Source organism: Carcharhinus amblyrhynchos, chromosome 4 (genome assembly GCF_965287045.1).
Source record: "Carcharhinus amblyrhynchos chromosome 4, sCarAmb.v2.hapA, whole genome shotgun sequence".
In the NCBI taxonomy this organism is placed as follows: domain Eukaryota; kingdom Metazoa; phylum Chordata; class Chondrichthyes; order Carcharhiniformes; family Carcharhinidae; genus Carcharhinus; species Carcharhinus amblyrhynchos.
The window spans coordinates 71,109,494-71,123,140 of record NC_137327.1 but is presented as its reverse complement, the minus strand read 5'-3'; the positions used below and the strand labels follow the sequence as shown (position 1 = coordinate 71,123,140).

The 13,647-nt window shown below is 43.5% G+C and overlaps 1 protein-coding gene across 2 annotated transcripts; it reads right to left on the bottom strand.

Annotated features, from left to right (window-relative positions):
* Positions 1-8,553: 8,553 nt before the first annotated feature.
* Positions 8,554-12,843, bottom strand: LOC145342629 (interferon-inducible GTPase 5-like). 2 transcript variants are annotated; one of them, XM_080188172.1, is made up of 3 exons: positions 12,757-12,843; positions 10,489-10,652; positions 8,554-9,805 (listed from the first exon to the last, which is right to left on the bottom strand). In XM_080188172.1, the coding sequence occupies exons 2-3, from the start codon at positions 10,506-10,508 to the stop codon at positions 8,590-8,592; spliced, it is 1,236 nt and encodes a 411-aa protein (XP_080044298.1). In that variant the 5' UTR covers positions 10,509-10,652; positions 12,757-12,843; the 3' UTR covers positions 8,554-8,589. The 2 variants fall into 2 exon arrangements, 1 of the variants encoding a protein (XP_080044298.1); XR_013886583.1 differs by lacking the exon at positions 8,554-9,805 and adding an exon at positions 10,092-10,326.
* Positions 12,844-13,647: the final 804 nt, after the last annotated feature.

The window sequence follows — 13,647 nt, the reverse complement described above, 5'->3', positions numbered from 1 at the left end:
GACCCGCCTCCTTCACCCGCAACAGAGAGCCACCTGACCCCTCCCTCCACCCACGACAGAGACCCATCTGACCCACTCTCTCCCCCTCCACCAGAGAGCCATCTGACCAGCCTCCCTCCCACGACTGCGAGCCATCTGACCCACCTCCCTAACCCCTCCACCAGACAGCCTTTGACCCATCTCTCCCTCTTTCCACCAGGGAACCATCTGACCTGCCACCTTCCCCCGCACCAGAGAGCCATCTGACGCAGCTCCTTCCCCCCGAGCAAGCCATCTGACCCGCCTCCCTAAACCCACCAGAGAGCCATTAGACCTGCCTCCCTCCCCCCACACCAGGGAGCCATCTGACCCGTCTCCCACCCCCCTCCAGTAGAGACCCATCTGACCCACCTTCCCACCCCCCACAACAGTGAGCCATTTGACCCGCCTCCCTAACGATTTGAGTCAGAGAGCACTTGGAAGCTCTGAACATACCTCCTCAGAAGCTGGAGTGTCTGAATTGGACCTTTATGGACCATGTCTGTTTTGTGCCAAATCTGGATGGGCGAACGTGGTGGTAAAGGGGAAAGTGCTGGTAAGTTTGAGTGTACAGCACATTAAGTCAATTTAAATGCAGTCCCAATGGTGCAGTCCCAACGGCGGCCATTTTTGGCGATTGATAAAGGGGGAAAAGGCACAGAGGCGTGCACGGATCGTGTTACTTGCCTCACGTCCAACTTTAACAAGTTTTTGTGCCTGAAAACGGGTGCAGCTTGATGGTAAAATCGAGCCCACAATGTCAGGGTTATAAATAAGAAATTTATGAAATGTTATGAGAAAAGCCAAGGACCCGGGCTTTTACCTTTTGAGAGAAGCGCAACTAATGGGATCAGAAGTGGATGCGATTTCCACTCATGCCCAGGATTGGCTCCTGGCATCAAGTATACATTGGCTGGTCAAAACATGCCAGCCATGAAGAAACATGTCCTGAGAAGCCTTAATGTTGTCGGTCAGAGTAAGAAGATGATGGGCACAGCGACCAATAAGGGTGCAGGTGAAGGTTTAAAATACCTGAAGGGTGGTAGTTGGTATTGAAGAGTCTCAAGGAGTTACTTTGACATTCAATCTTTGGATTACAGTTACTTGTGTTGTGACAATAGTGTGCATTTCAGAATTGTGTTTTTTAAATCATGTTCTCTGCAGTTAAGCAACACTGGGTTTTTATTGTTGCCGAACTGTCTGCTAAAGTCCTTTTACTGTTGCTTCAATGGTTTAAATAGAGTTTTGTTTATTTTTACTTTGGGCGATTTCTGGGATCTTTTTTATGACCCTGCACTGTTAGGGGGAACATTGATTGACAAGCCAAAGTCAAGTGGCTCCTCCCCAGAAGAATCCAAGGATTCAGTTTTAGTTTTGGGTTTAGAGTTAGAAGCTGTCCTGGTTGTCAAGTGGCGGGCAGGCTTTCTCTCTCCTCTCCTTGGTCTTGTAAATTCTGCTGGCCAGCTGGAAGCAAGTCTCTTGGCCTTTTTGGAATGAAAGTTGTTTTGAAGATGGTTTGCTAGTTAGTAAATAGAGTCTCTCTCTCTCTTCCCCCTGATAACTTCAAGCTTGTCTGTGTGTGTATCAAGAGAATTGCAGCATCCACCAAACGACTAAGTTCCAGCATCATGTAAGCATTTGTATTTTCTGTGCTAAACCAGTAGCAAATGTTTTATTTCAGGGATTTTTTTAGTTGGAATGGTATTTAGCTGCTAAGTTTATACAATGTCATGGTTGAGTTTTCTCTGGTTTGTAATGGGTAAAAGCTATTGCTAATTTTCTCTAGTTGGTCATTTGAATCATACTTGAAGTGCCAAATCTCATGTTTACCCTCACCAAATTCAAATTGCAAAATCTATGATCCAGATGGGCTTCATAAAATGCTCTGGAGTTTCTAAGCTGCGCAGTGCTGTCACGGTGGACAGTATGTCACGCACACTTGGAGCCCATGCCAGGCAGAATGAGACTGTCTGGAACCAGTCTGTCACCACACCTGACTTCTCCAACAATAAGGTCTCACTAGTGATAATTTCTCATCAGTATTGTATATTGGTAAAAAATGTACCTTTGTCTTTGTTTGTAAAATTTGAGATAATGTGCTTCATGAAATTATTGGGAAAGAGGCCTGGGAGTCATGTTGCACTCACATAGAAGTCTACAAAGTTTATTTCAGAGTTTCAGACTTGGGTGGAGAGTGACAGGGTTGCCTCATCAGTACCAGCTAAGGTGCTGTTTCCATGCCATCACCCTGCCTCCTTGCTTTAGCAGAACAGAAAGTCCTCTGAACAAGGCCTCCCTGCCTCCCATGAACATCCTCACATTGGTCTCTACCTCCTCACCATGGTGCTTCTAAGACCCTGGTGTAGCTTGCTTAAAGGTTGCCAGTACCAAATATTTTTCTTAGGCTATTGACTTCATGGCTGTTGACACAGTTGCACTACCATAAATGATCATTGAACAGTAAGTTGCTACAGAAACACCCTTCAAATTCCTTGGACTAACCCCCACCTCCCCCAGTTCTGAAATACGCCCTCCAGCAAACAGTGTCACACACAGCTGTCCCTTTGAACCCACTACAGCTCACTGGGACAGACACTAAACTCAGTGGAACCTACTTTAGCCTTGGCAGATCTAAGAATCCAGGTGGCCTACAGTTCATTGACAATCTCCTCCTCCAGGCTGCTGAGCAAGGCAGGAAGTCCTCTTACTGAAGACTGATGGGAAGAGACTTGCTCAATGAATAAAATGAGGAAGTAGTGGAGGCAGTCAGCAGCTGTCCAGAGAACCTGGATCCATGACCAAAAGCAGATCAAAAAACGTCTTCACAGGATCAGGGTGACTGACAACATTAAGAACAGAAAAAATCGGAGCAGCAGTAGACCATTCAGCCCCATTATCCTACTTCAGTGGTCAATAATATCTGAGGCTGGAGGCACGCTGTTACTATTGAGAAGGCACAAAAAGGTTTTAGGCATTGATAAGGTATATAGTCAACATCTTTTCTCAAAGGGAGGGGAGTCTAAAACTAGAAGGTATAGATAGGTTTAAGGTGAAAGGGGAGAAACACAAAAGGGTCCAGAGGGACAATTTTTTCCACACAGAAGGTGGTGTCTGGAATGAGCTGGCAGAAGCAGTAGTAGGGGCAGGTACAATTATGCCTTTTAAAAAAGCATTTGACAGTTACATGGCTAAGATGGGTATGGAAGAACATGGGACAAATGTGGACAATTGGGATTAATTTAGTGGTTAAAAACTGGGCAACATGGACAAATTGGGCCAAAGGACCTGTTTTCATGCTAAAAGCCTCTATGACTCTATGCGAAGCAGCAGGTAGGTTCATTTAATAGATGTTCACATGATAGCGTTCAAAACCCAACTGCTGGCAATCTGCGGAGGCCCAGATCATGTCACAGAGCGATCACATGACTATCCTCCTAAAAGGACCATGCCAGAACACAATAACTCCCCAAATGCAAGACAAAAAAAATTATGACTGATCTGAAGTGGCCTTAACTCTTTAATTTTCCTACCTGTCCCTCATAATGTTGACTCTCTTGTCAATCAAAATTCCATCTAACATAGCTCTGAATATATTCAAAGACTCACCTTCCACTGCACTTTGGGGACAAGTATTCCAAACACTCCAAACCCTCCAAGAGAAGACAGTCCTCCTCACTTCCACCTTATTTGATAGTGTGCCCTCTTGATCTAGATTGGCTATGAGGGGAAAAGTGTTTTCAGCATGGCACAGTCGGCCTGTGGAAAGGTTGCTGCTGAGTGGCAGAACGACACTGATCCTAGAAGCTGAAGCAAGCGGGCAAGGTGATGACATTGTGATTTCTATAGTCTGAATAATGAACCCATTCCATGCATTTCCACAGAAGAGGGCCCAGAATTTCAGAGAGAGGGCACAGATTGGTGGCAGTGTCCCCTAATTGTCATTCTAATAACCATGGAGGAACAGATGCTGCAGCTGGCTGGCTACCAGGAAGACTGCGCCATCACTGATGGTGAGGCTGGAGCACCCATGGAGGAACATGAGTCCCTGCAATGAACCTAATGGGGATCAAGTGGAAATTACAAATGACAGTGACAAACAGGTGCCTAAGCTATAGGCTCTGTGGGCTTACATTGGAATGGTCAGTGCAGTGACAGGCAGCTATTATCTCCGGGTCATACCCCAATCTGAGGAGGAGGAAGAAATGAAGGGAGGTTCTCAGAGGGTGCCCTATCCCACTCTTACTCTACACTCTCCACCAGCTCAAATACTGTCACCTCAAAGGGCATGAGGCGAGTTACAGAATTAGGGTCATCACCTGGTTTAAGCACTGTACGAATATCAGAGCAGCAGTCTGCCCTCTGACCCTCAGAGGACTGTGGGAGACTTAACCAATGCTGATCCCCAGGCTGATGATGAAGCTCTAGAGCTGTGACAAAAGAGAAAGTGCCTGGGGCTCTGCAGAACCCCCTCCCCTACCCCCCGCCCCACCCCACCCCAATCCCATATGTGACAGGATCTGGTAGAGATTCCAGAAAAAGTGATTGGCTGCACTGACTGCGGAATGTAGAGCTTTGGTTCACTAGGTTGCTGGAGTTCAGAAGAAGCTTTCATTATCAGAAATTTGTAAGCCTCCCTGGCATTTACAGCTTGCAGCATTCCAAGTGGAAGGAGAAGCAATAAAGCAGGGCTGCTTCATCCCAGATGGTGTTGAGCTTCCTGACTGTTATTTGAGCTGCACTCAGCCAGGCAAGTGGAGAGTATTCCAACGCACATATGCCCTGTAAATGGTGGGCAGGCTTTGGGAAGTCAGGAGGTGAGATACTAACAGCAGGATTATTAGCCAATATGCATAAAATGTTTGCAATTAAATTTTGAAGAAACTTATTTGGCTTTTCATTGGACCTTCTCAAATGGTGAACAAAGTTAACATCTAGCTTGCAATCCATTGCACATAGATTGGTGTTCAGATGTGATATCAATGACTAAACCTAACGTCATCTAATTCCATTTTACAGTCCCTTCCCCTGCCACAAGTAAATTCCCAATCCAGCCAGAGCTTGAAGTTACACACTTTCCTAAAACAAACATGTCCAAGTCACCTTCTCATAAACCTTAATGTTCAAATCTTCCAGCATTTTCCATAGTCCGGTGACACACTGGTTAGCATTGCTGTCTCCCAGTGCCAGAGACCCGGCATCAATTCCGGCCTTGGGTGACTGTGTGGAGTTTGCACGTTCTCCCCATGTTTGTGTGGGTTTCATCTGGGTGTTCCGGTTTCTTCGCACAGTCCAAAGATGTGTGGGTCAGGTGGATTGGTCATGCTAAATTACTCCTTAGTGTTCAAAGAGGTGTAATTTAGGTGGATTAGCCACGGTAAATATGCAAAGTGTGGGATAACCTTTCGCAGAGTCGATGCAGACTCAATGGGCCGAAAGTCCTTCTTCTGCACTGCAGGGATTCTATGGTTTTATGGTTTTCTAATCTTGCTTCAATATAGCTCGTGAAAAAAAAATCCAGTACAATCATCAAGATGAAATGTTCAGCATTTATTGCATCAGTACATGGCGTGTGGATATTACCTGTCCAAGTTAGTACACTATTGTCAACACTAATGTTGTGGAATCTCATTTCATACAGAATCTTCCACACATCTGTTTTCTAAACTGTGGCTTACAATACAATAAATCATGTCCATGTTTAGAATGTTACAATTAAATTGTTCATTACTTTCACTTGATTTGATTACCAGCAGTCTTGAAAATTACCAATAAGCATAAGTTCTCAATTAATACAGCAAAATATCTCTAATTAATGTCAAACAATTTCCAGAGTTATTGGCTGGAATTTTCTGACCTTATCCACAGCTGTGATTTTCCAGGCCCGCTGCAGTGACTGGAGTTTTGGCTGAACACCAAATTTTCCATTCTCGTTGGCTGTGGGGGAAGGCCGAACGAGATCAGGGAATTCTGGCCTTTCTCATCAACCAACAAGAAATGATACAAATGAATCAATGTCAATTAAATTAAGTTGAACCAAAATAACTGCAATGGAGGTTAAGAAGACAACGGTTCACATCAGTAATATTAATCCATTGTTGATATCGGTGACATTGGAGCATATGAGGTTCCAGTGAGTTAGTGTAACACATTCCAATACTTCTCCTGCCACAGTAACTGCTCTTCTGCTGCTATTTCAGGTCACTTTCCTCTTCCTCTTTCCAGCCAGCTGGAGCTAATGTATTGGCCATCATTCTGACAGTGAGTTTCACTCACTCTCTTGATCAATGTGTTGTCCATATAATGATGAGTGTCAGTGATGGCATCATTGCATGTCTGAAAGGTCGTGGCTGCTTTGGAGGATAGAGACACAAACCCCAATCAAAGAGTTTATGACTAATCAGGGCCTCATAGGGCATTGTTCCACAATGGAGTTGAAGTGATTATGTAACGTTGTTCAGCATTGGCTGGAGGTTATTGATTGTTACTGTGGTACAACCCACCCCCCCGCCCACATGAATCCTAATCCACCATCTGTAACATCTGCTTCTCTCCAATCAGTCACTGAGGATCAAGCGCCAATTTTGTTTGGTGGCAAACAGTACAGTAAATTTTGTGTTTATCTGGCATTTTACCAAGCCAAATTCTCTACTAACCGGAATTGCTGATGTTCCCTTAATAGTTGTCACTTTACCAACCAGAAGAAATTAGAAAGCTCCCCCATATATGTATATTACATTATTTTATATTTTAATTTTTGTTTGAATGTACAGTTGAAGGTTTGAAGCAAAGAATAATGTTCTTTACTTTAGGAGCATTCACATATTCATTCGTGTTACAAGTGTTTTGCTGTCTTCCAGTGGTAAAAGGACCTCCCATTATCTGGAATTTTTGCCTGACCAGCAAACCCATTTCTCGGGTATGCTGGAAGCAATGAAGAGTGATATTGGACTAGAAATGTTCATTTCTAGTCTCCACAGATGCTGCCAGGCCTGCTGAGTTCATTCAACATTTCTGTTTTTCAGATTTCCAACATTTGTAGTTTTTAAGTGAAAATCTCAGCAATACTCAAAATACGTCATAAAAGGAATGTTCATAATTAACGTATTTCCTCTCATTCCCATTCCCAGAGGTTTTCCTGTTCATGGTTCTCAGCTCTTCACCAAGTTAGGATGATGGACAGTCTGCATGAAGGACGGTCAGTGTGAGGGACGGTCTGTGTGAGGGATCATCTGTGTGAGGGATGATAAGGATGATTCTATATCTGGGTGGTGTCTCTATAGTAAAAAGTCTGACAACACCAGGTTTTAGTCCAACCGATTTATTTGATAGTAAACGCACAAGCTTTCGGGTTAGTCCCTTCGTCAGGTGAATGGAGAGTTCTGGCCTCAGACAGAGCATATAAAGCACAGACTGTTTAGAGATTACTGATTAGAATGCGAATCCTTACACCTAACCTGCTGTTCAAGATCTGAAGTGGCTAACAATGTGAGTGGAAGGAGTTACTATCAAATAAATCGGTTGGACTAAAACCTGGTGTTGTCAGACTTTTTACTGTGTTTACGCCAGTCCAACGCCGGCATACCCACATCATGGTGTCTCTATGACAGGGAATCTGTGTTCTTACTGCTGACAACAGTCTGATGCTGGTGCCTCTTCTTTACTGTTCCATTCTTGGAATCTGCTGCTTCTTGGACAGAACAAGATTCATTGGACTGGTAGAGAATTTATCCCTTTTCAAACAGACACTGTTTGCTGCAGCAATGGTTCTAAAGCTAGGACTGAGACAGATGTTCAGTGTAAGTGGATAATGGTTGAAAAACACTTCCTTAAAAGACTTCCTCTTAATAAATCTCTTTATTGTGTTCAGTGTGTGCCGGAAGAAAGACTGCATTGTTAACCTCATCACTGTTGGGAATAGAATTTGGCAATAAATGAGGCTGGAAAAAACAGCCAAATAATTTATCAAAAGGTGAACAAAACATATAATCCCAGTGCTTTTGACTCCACTATAGACCCAGGACCATCCATTTCAGTAATGATGCTGTTATGAATCAATCAGGGACATTGCAGAAAAGGGAGTGGACATTGATAGTGATGGATTCAGTGCCAGTGAAGAATACAAGCATTTCTAACACAAGCACAATGGGCTGAATGGCCACTCCTATTGTCTGATTCTATAATTCTTGGAACAAGACAAATTTCCTGGTCTTGTGTTTAATGGAGGGAATTGTATGGATGTAGTGAATTTCTGATGTTGACTGGATTCCTTTAAAGTTCACAGGTGGGATTTTCCGGCCGCACTTGTCCCAAAACCAGAAAATCCCACTCGCGGTCAACGGACCTTCCTATGGTCTGCCCCTCACCCACTTCGGTTCCTGTGGCAAGTGGAACAGGAAAATTTGCCTCTACAGCTTTTGGGTTCTCTCCTTAGATTACACCTAGACAAAATCTTTCACAAAATACTACAGCATGGAAATAGTTTCTTAAAATGGGCCAGTAAAAGGGAATATGAAAGTCCAGTGTTAGACCCTTTAATATATCAGCTACGGCATTGATTCATTGAATTGATGTTTACTTTGGATCATTTTCATCCGTCCCAAATGCAGCTTTCACCACTCTCCGTGCATTCTCTGTGAGATCATCCAGTGCTCCACTCAGCAACTTGTAGGTCATAAGAAATGATGATCCTGCTCCAAAGATGGATCCTACAATTGGAATGAAATCAAGTGCAAGCTCAAGACCAGTTATGACAACAGCACTGGATCCCCATGCTAATCTGTTTATTATATCTGGAGTTATTTCACCCACCATGGGACCTTTCATCACAGCTTTCAGTTCTTCCACAGGTTTCCCTGCCGTATCGGCCAGTCTTTGAAGGGAGGCATCATCCAAACACAGACATTTACGGAAATGTATGATTCCTCCAATCAGTATCCCAATATCACAACCAAGGGAGACTCCAGGAACTGGCACTGCTCCCAATACTCCAGAAAGTGATGCCAACCTCCAAACTTGCATCTTTAGCTCTTTCTTTTTCTTCTCCACAATTTCCAAGGTTAGTCTGGGGAGGGCCAAAATGTACACACTTCTCTTTAAACTGGGAAGATTATCTTCAAGAACTTTACTTAACAGGGCAAAATCATACAGATGCAGGTCAAAGTTTGAAATCAGGAAAACTTGGGGTGATGTGATCCCTGCCTCTTTCAAGCTCATGATATAGTAATTCCTGATCTTTTCCAATTCTTCCTCTTCATTAAATTTCCTCCTTCCCCTTTTCATTGCATCAAGGTCACTATCAATTTTAGATCGAACGAAGTAGAATTTCTTCCCCAGCCGTTTAATTGCTTGAGCGAGTTTTACATCATTTTCTGTGAATCGACAGTGCAAGATAATGATGAAGAAATCGTATTTGTCAAATTTTATGTGCGTTAGGTATTTGTTCGCTGGGAATTTCACTGTTCCAATTCCTGGCAGATCCCATAAAATAACATTTGGCAAACTGGGATGCTTGTATCCGGTTGGTTCCATTGTGTTTTCTGCGTTACCAACCTCAGCAGCACCCTCATCATTGATCTGAAGTCCTCTCATCGCATTGACGAAGGAGGATTTCCCTGTGCCTGCTTCTCCTGTCACTGCAATGTTCAGCTCTATGTTGTCCAGGTCATTAAATCTTTTCTGTATCAGCGATACTACCTTATCCACCCCACCTGATTCAAAATTAGATTTCAGATTCTTCAGTTCATCCTCACTGAACAATGAAGTGTTTGAAGCTTCAGCACTTTGATCTCTGAAAGGAAACATTTTACATGATTTGCACCAATTGAAAATAACTCCTATTTACAACACATTGTCACATCTTCAGAACGTCCTTACACATTTCATTGAATCCTTTTGCAAAACAAGTACAATTGTCACGTAGCTTATTAAGAAAGCTAATTTATGCACAGCAGATCCCAGAGTGAGCTATTAGATGAATGACCAGTTAAGTTGTCTCTGCGTGAAAGTTACCTTGCCCCTTTTTAATTATGGACCCTTTAAATATTGATCCCGAGATGCCCCAGCTAAGGGCAATCATCTCCTGTTTCTCCAGACAGCAGCAACTACAGACTCATCTCCCAGCCCAAATTCCTCTTCACCATCTGTGAAACACCTTAGCCTGCCCTTAGTCTGACTGAGGCCTCCCCAATGGTGCCTCTTACTTACTGATTGTGAGGCTCAGATGCATTGATAGGACTTGTGCAATGAGGGTTGGTTGAAGTCCAGACTAAGGGCCCTGTTTCTTGAGGCTTCACCTCCTCTGCTGAAGGGCTGAAGAAGAGGAGAGGTGAATGGAGGTACATGACCTGTAGAATTGCTCACGACATTCGCATTAATGTGCTGACATTGAGCAATGACAATAGTTTGCAATAACAAGTTGTGATGTAACTAAAGGAACTGAAGAGATACAATATGAGCAGTTTCTTGACCAACCTGGAGCTGGCTCCTCTCATCCTGCTTCTCTTTCTCTCGCTGCTTCCCTTGTGTTAGCGTCCAGTGATTCCAGAGTTTCCTCCCCAAAAAGGGCGAGAGGGCAGAGGCTTGTGGCTGCTCCCCCTGATGTCACTTCTTTAACTTTGGTTATGTTGGGTTTTCTCCTTTGAGAGGAAAGTAGAGAGTGACTGTGAATGGCAGAACTTTATTTACCATCAGATAAAGGACAAGACTGGTGTGAGGAATCATCTTTAATCAGGCTGTGAACGGGAGTAAACTGCAAAATTCCTAATGAAGGTTTTTCCATCTTCGCTAATTCAGAGTGTGAGGGAAGGAATATGGTAACAAAAATATTGAAATGTTTATGTTCTCATTACTGAATTGAAGCACTTCAAGTGTGCATCTTGATCTCTGGAGAAAATTCTGAGTATCATTGCACTTTCTTGCTATGACAATTTGAAATGTTTTCTAACATCGCTTTCAGGTATTTTATGAGTAAAATATATTGTTTGTAATAATAATAAAAGGACAGTTGGATGAGACCTGCAAAGAAGTCCTGTCTGGAGACAAGATGCATCTCTTTAACCTATGCTTAGTGCTATCTCCACTCACATTGTCTGCACCTTTAAGACTTGAATAGCAGGTTGGCTGTAAAGATTTGCATTCTAATCAGTATTCTGTAAACTGTGTGTGCCTTTATATGCCCTTCTCTGATCAGAACTTTCCACTCACCTCATGAAGGAACAGCATTCCGAAAGCTTGTGGGTTTACTATCAAATAAACTCCCTGGGCTTTAACCTGGTGTTGTGAGACTTCTTACCGTCTTTACCCCAGTCCAATGACGGCATCTCCATAGAATGGGCACTACCAGTGATTTGCTGTGGCCCTTTTGACCGTGTGGTCAGAGGCAGCAGACGGTGTGTTATTCAGTGACTTTGTTACCCATGAAAGCAAGTCAATGGCCACTTTAGGAAGGACTATTACTTACGTGGCGAAAAACTGCAGCAGGCGACGGTGCAGAGGGACCTCGGGGTCCTTGTGCATGAGTCGCAAAAACCCAGCTTGCAGGTGCAGCAGGTGGTCAGGAAGGCGAATGGGATGCTGGCCTTCATAGCGAGGGGGATTGAATATAAAAGTAGGGAGGTCTTGCTGCAGCTGTATAGGGCATTGGTGAGGCCGCAGCTGGAGTACTGTGTGCAGTTTTGGGCGCCGCACCTGCGCAAGGATATTTTGGCCCTGGAGGGAGTGCAGAGGAGGTTTACTAGGCTGATACCGGAGTTGAGGGGATTGAGCTATGAGGAGAGGCTGAATAAACTAGGCTTGTACTCGTTAGAGTTTAGAAGAATGAGGGGAGATCTCATTGAGACGTATAAGATGATGAATGGGATGGATAGGATAGAGGTGGAGAGACTCTTCCCGCTCAAAAAAGACAGTAGGACTAGGGGGCACAGCCTCAAGATAAAGGGGAGGCGGTTTAGAACGGAGTTGAGGAGGAACTTCTTCACTCAAAGGGTGGTGAATCTCTGGAATTCTCTGCCCGTTGAAGTGGTGGAGGCTGCCTCGCTAAATATTTTTAAGAAGCGGGTTGATGGGTTCTTGATAAGAGAGGGGATTAAGGGTTATGGGGAGAGGGCGGGAAAGTGGAACTGAGCCACGACAGATCAGCCATGATCTTATTGAATGGCGGGGCAGGCTCGAAGGGCTAGATGGCCTACTCCTGCTCCTATTTCTTATGTTCTTATGTTCTTAAAACCGTTGAAAACAAATGTGTTCTTTTAAAAAGCTGGCAAAGTATTCAACATCCATGCAATAATATCGAACAAAGTACTTCCTTCTTCCAAATTTTTCATCAGCTCTGCAAAGTAACAAAACATGAGCTGATCTGCCCACATCGCAACCACCGAAAACGGAAAGTTGCTGAACTCCTCTATTCACTAATAGCATTCAGATTGAGCTTTATCTATCTCTATGTCCTGTTTTAAAATGGTTTCCACTCCCCAATCCGATAAACATGCGGCTCGTCATTTCCTGCACTGTTTGTAAGTTTCACTTTCGCTGGCCGTCCTGAATCCTGAATATAAAACTTGCTTTTTGGCAACTTTTGAATTTTGAACACAGCCAGACCTTGCAAGGAAAGGGAACCTGATGGAGTGAAACACGCGCGAGTACAATCTTTAAAAGTTGTGCTGGAATTCTCTTCAAACCTGTTGAATATAATTCACCCTGAATTTTGACCACCGCGCCGAGTTTCAATGTCTTGATTGTTACCTGTGCGGCTCCTTGGCGAGAGGAGAGTGCTGATCAGGGAAATTCTCCCTCTATGAACATCTCCGTACAGTGTGCTTCCGTCTCGCATTCGCGCTGGGAATACAGTCGCAATGAAGAGATAAATTAACAGCTTTTCAATACGTCAGTGGGTAGGTTCCTGCACACTATCCAATGACAATCAAAACCCTGGAAGATCACTCGTTACTAGGGAGAATTTGCTTTTCCATTTTCCAGGCAGTATGAATCACAAAAGGTGCTCACTCACTCACTCAATAGTTTGAAAACTGGATGCTCTGAGTCTGAATTTCAGATAGTTGCTCTCGCAAGGTGGAACAGATAGATGGGTTCAAACACTTCCTACTCCCCAAAAAGATTGTGTTCTGCTTAAAAAATATCCTTCGTTCATTTCCTTCAGCTCTTCAGGCTTTACTTCGCTGGATTCCAAACACTGAATAGCATCTGGATGTCACTCAAGCCGACAATATTTAAATAATTTCCAGCTAATATTCTGCACTAAACACAACCCAGAAATTTCATGACACATTGTTGTTCAAAGGGTTATACAAGAGCACTCCTGTACCTATCCTAATGAAATGTTTAACGACTACATTAGTCAAAATCAATTGACAAACACTGGTCCTTTGTCAATCTGATAGAAAGAAATAGATTGTTGAGTAACTTGTGGTCCATTGTTATGTGAGCAGCAATACAAACTATAAAATAGTGGACATGAGGTCAGAATATAAATTGTCCTGCCTTGGCACATTAGAGTGGTAGTAGTGGTGAATGTTGGTGATACCAAGATCATTTGTAGAAACCTACTGTGACCAGGTCATCAATAGAATTCAACAGAAGCAATTATGCAATTTATTAAACAGGCTAATTATATCC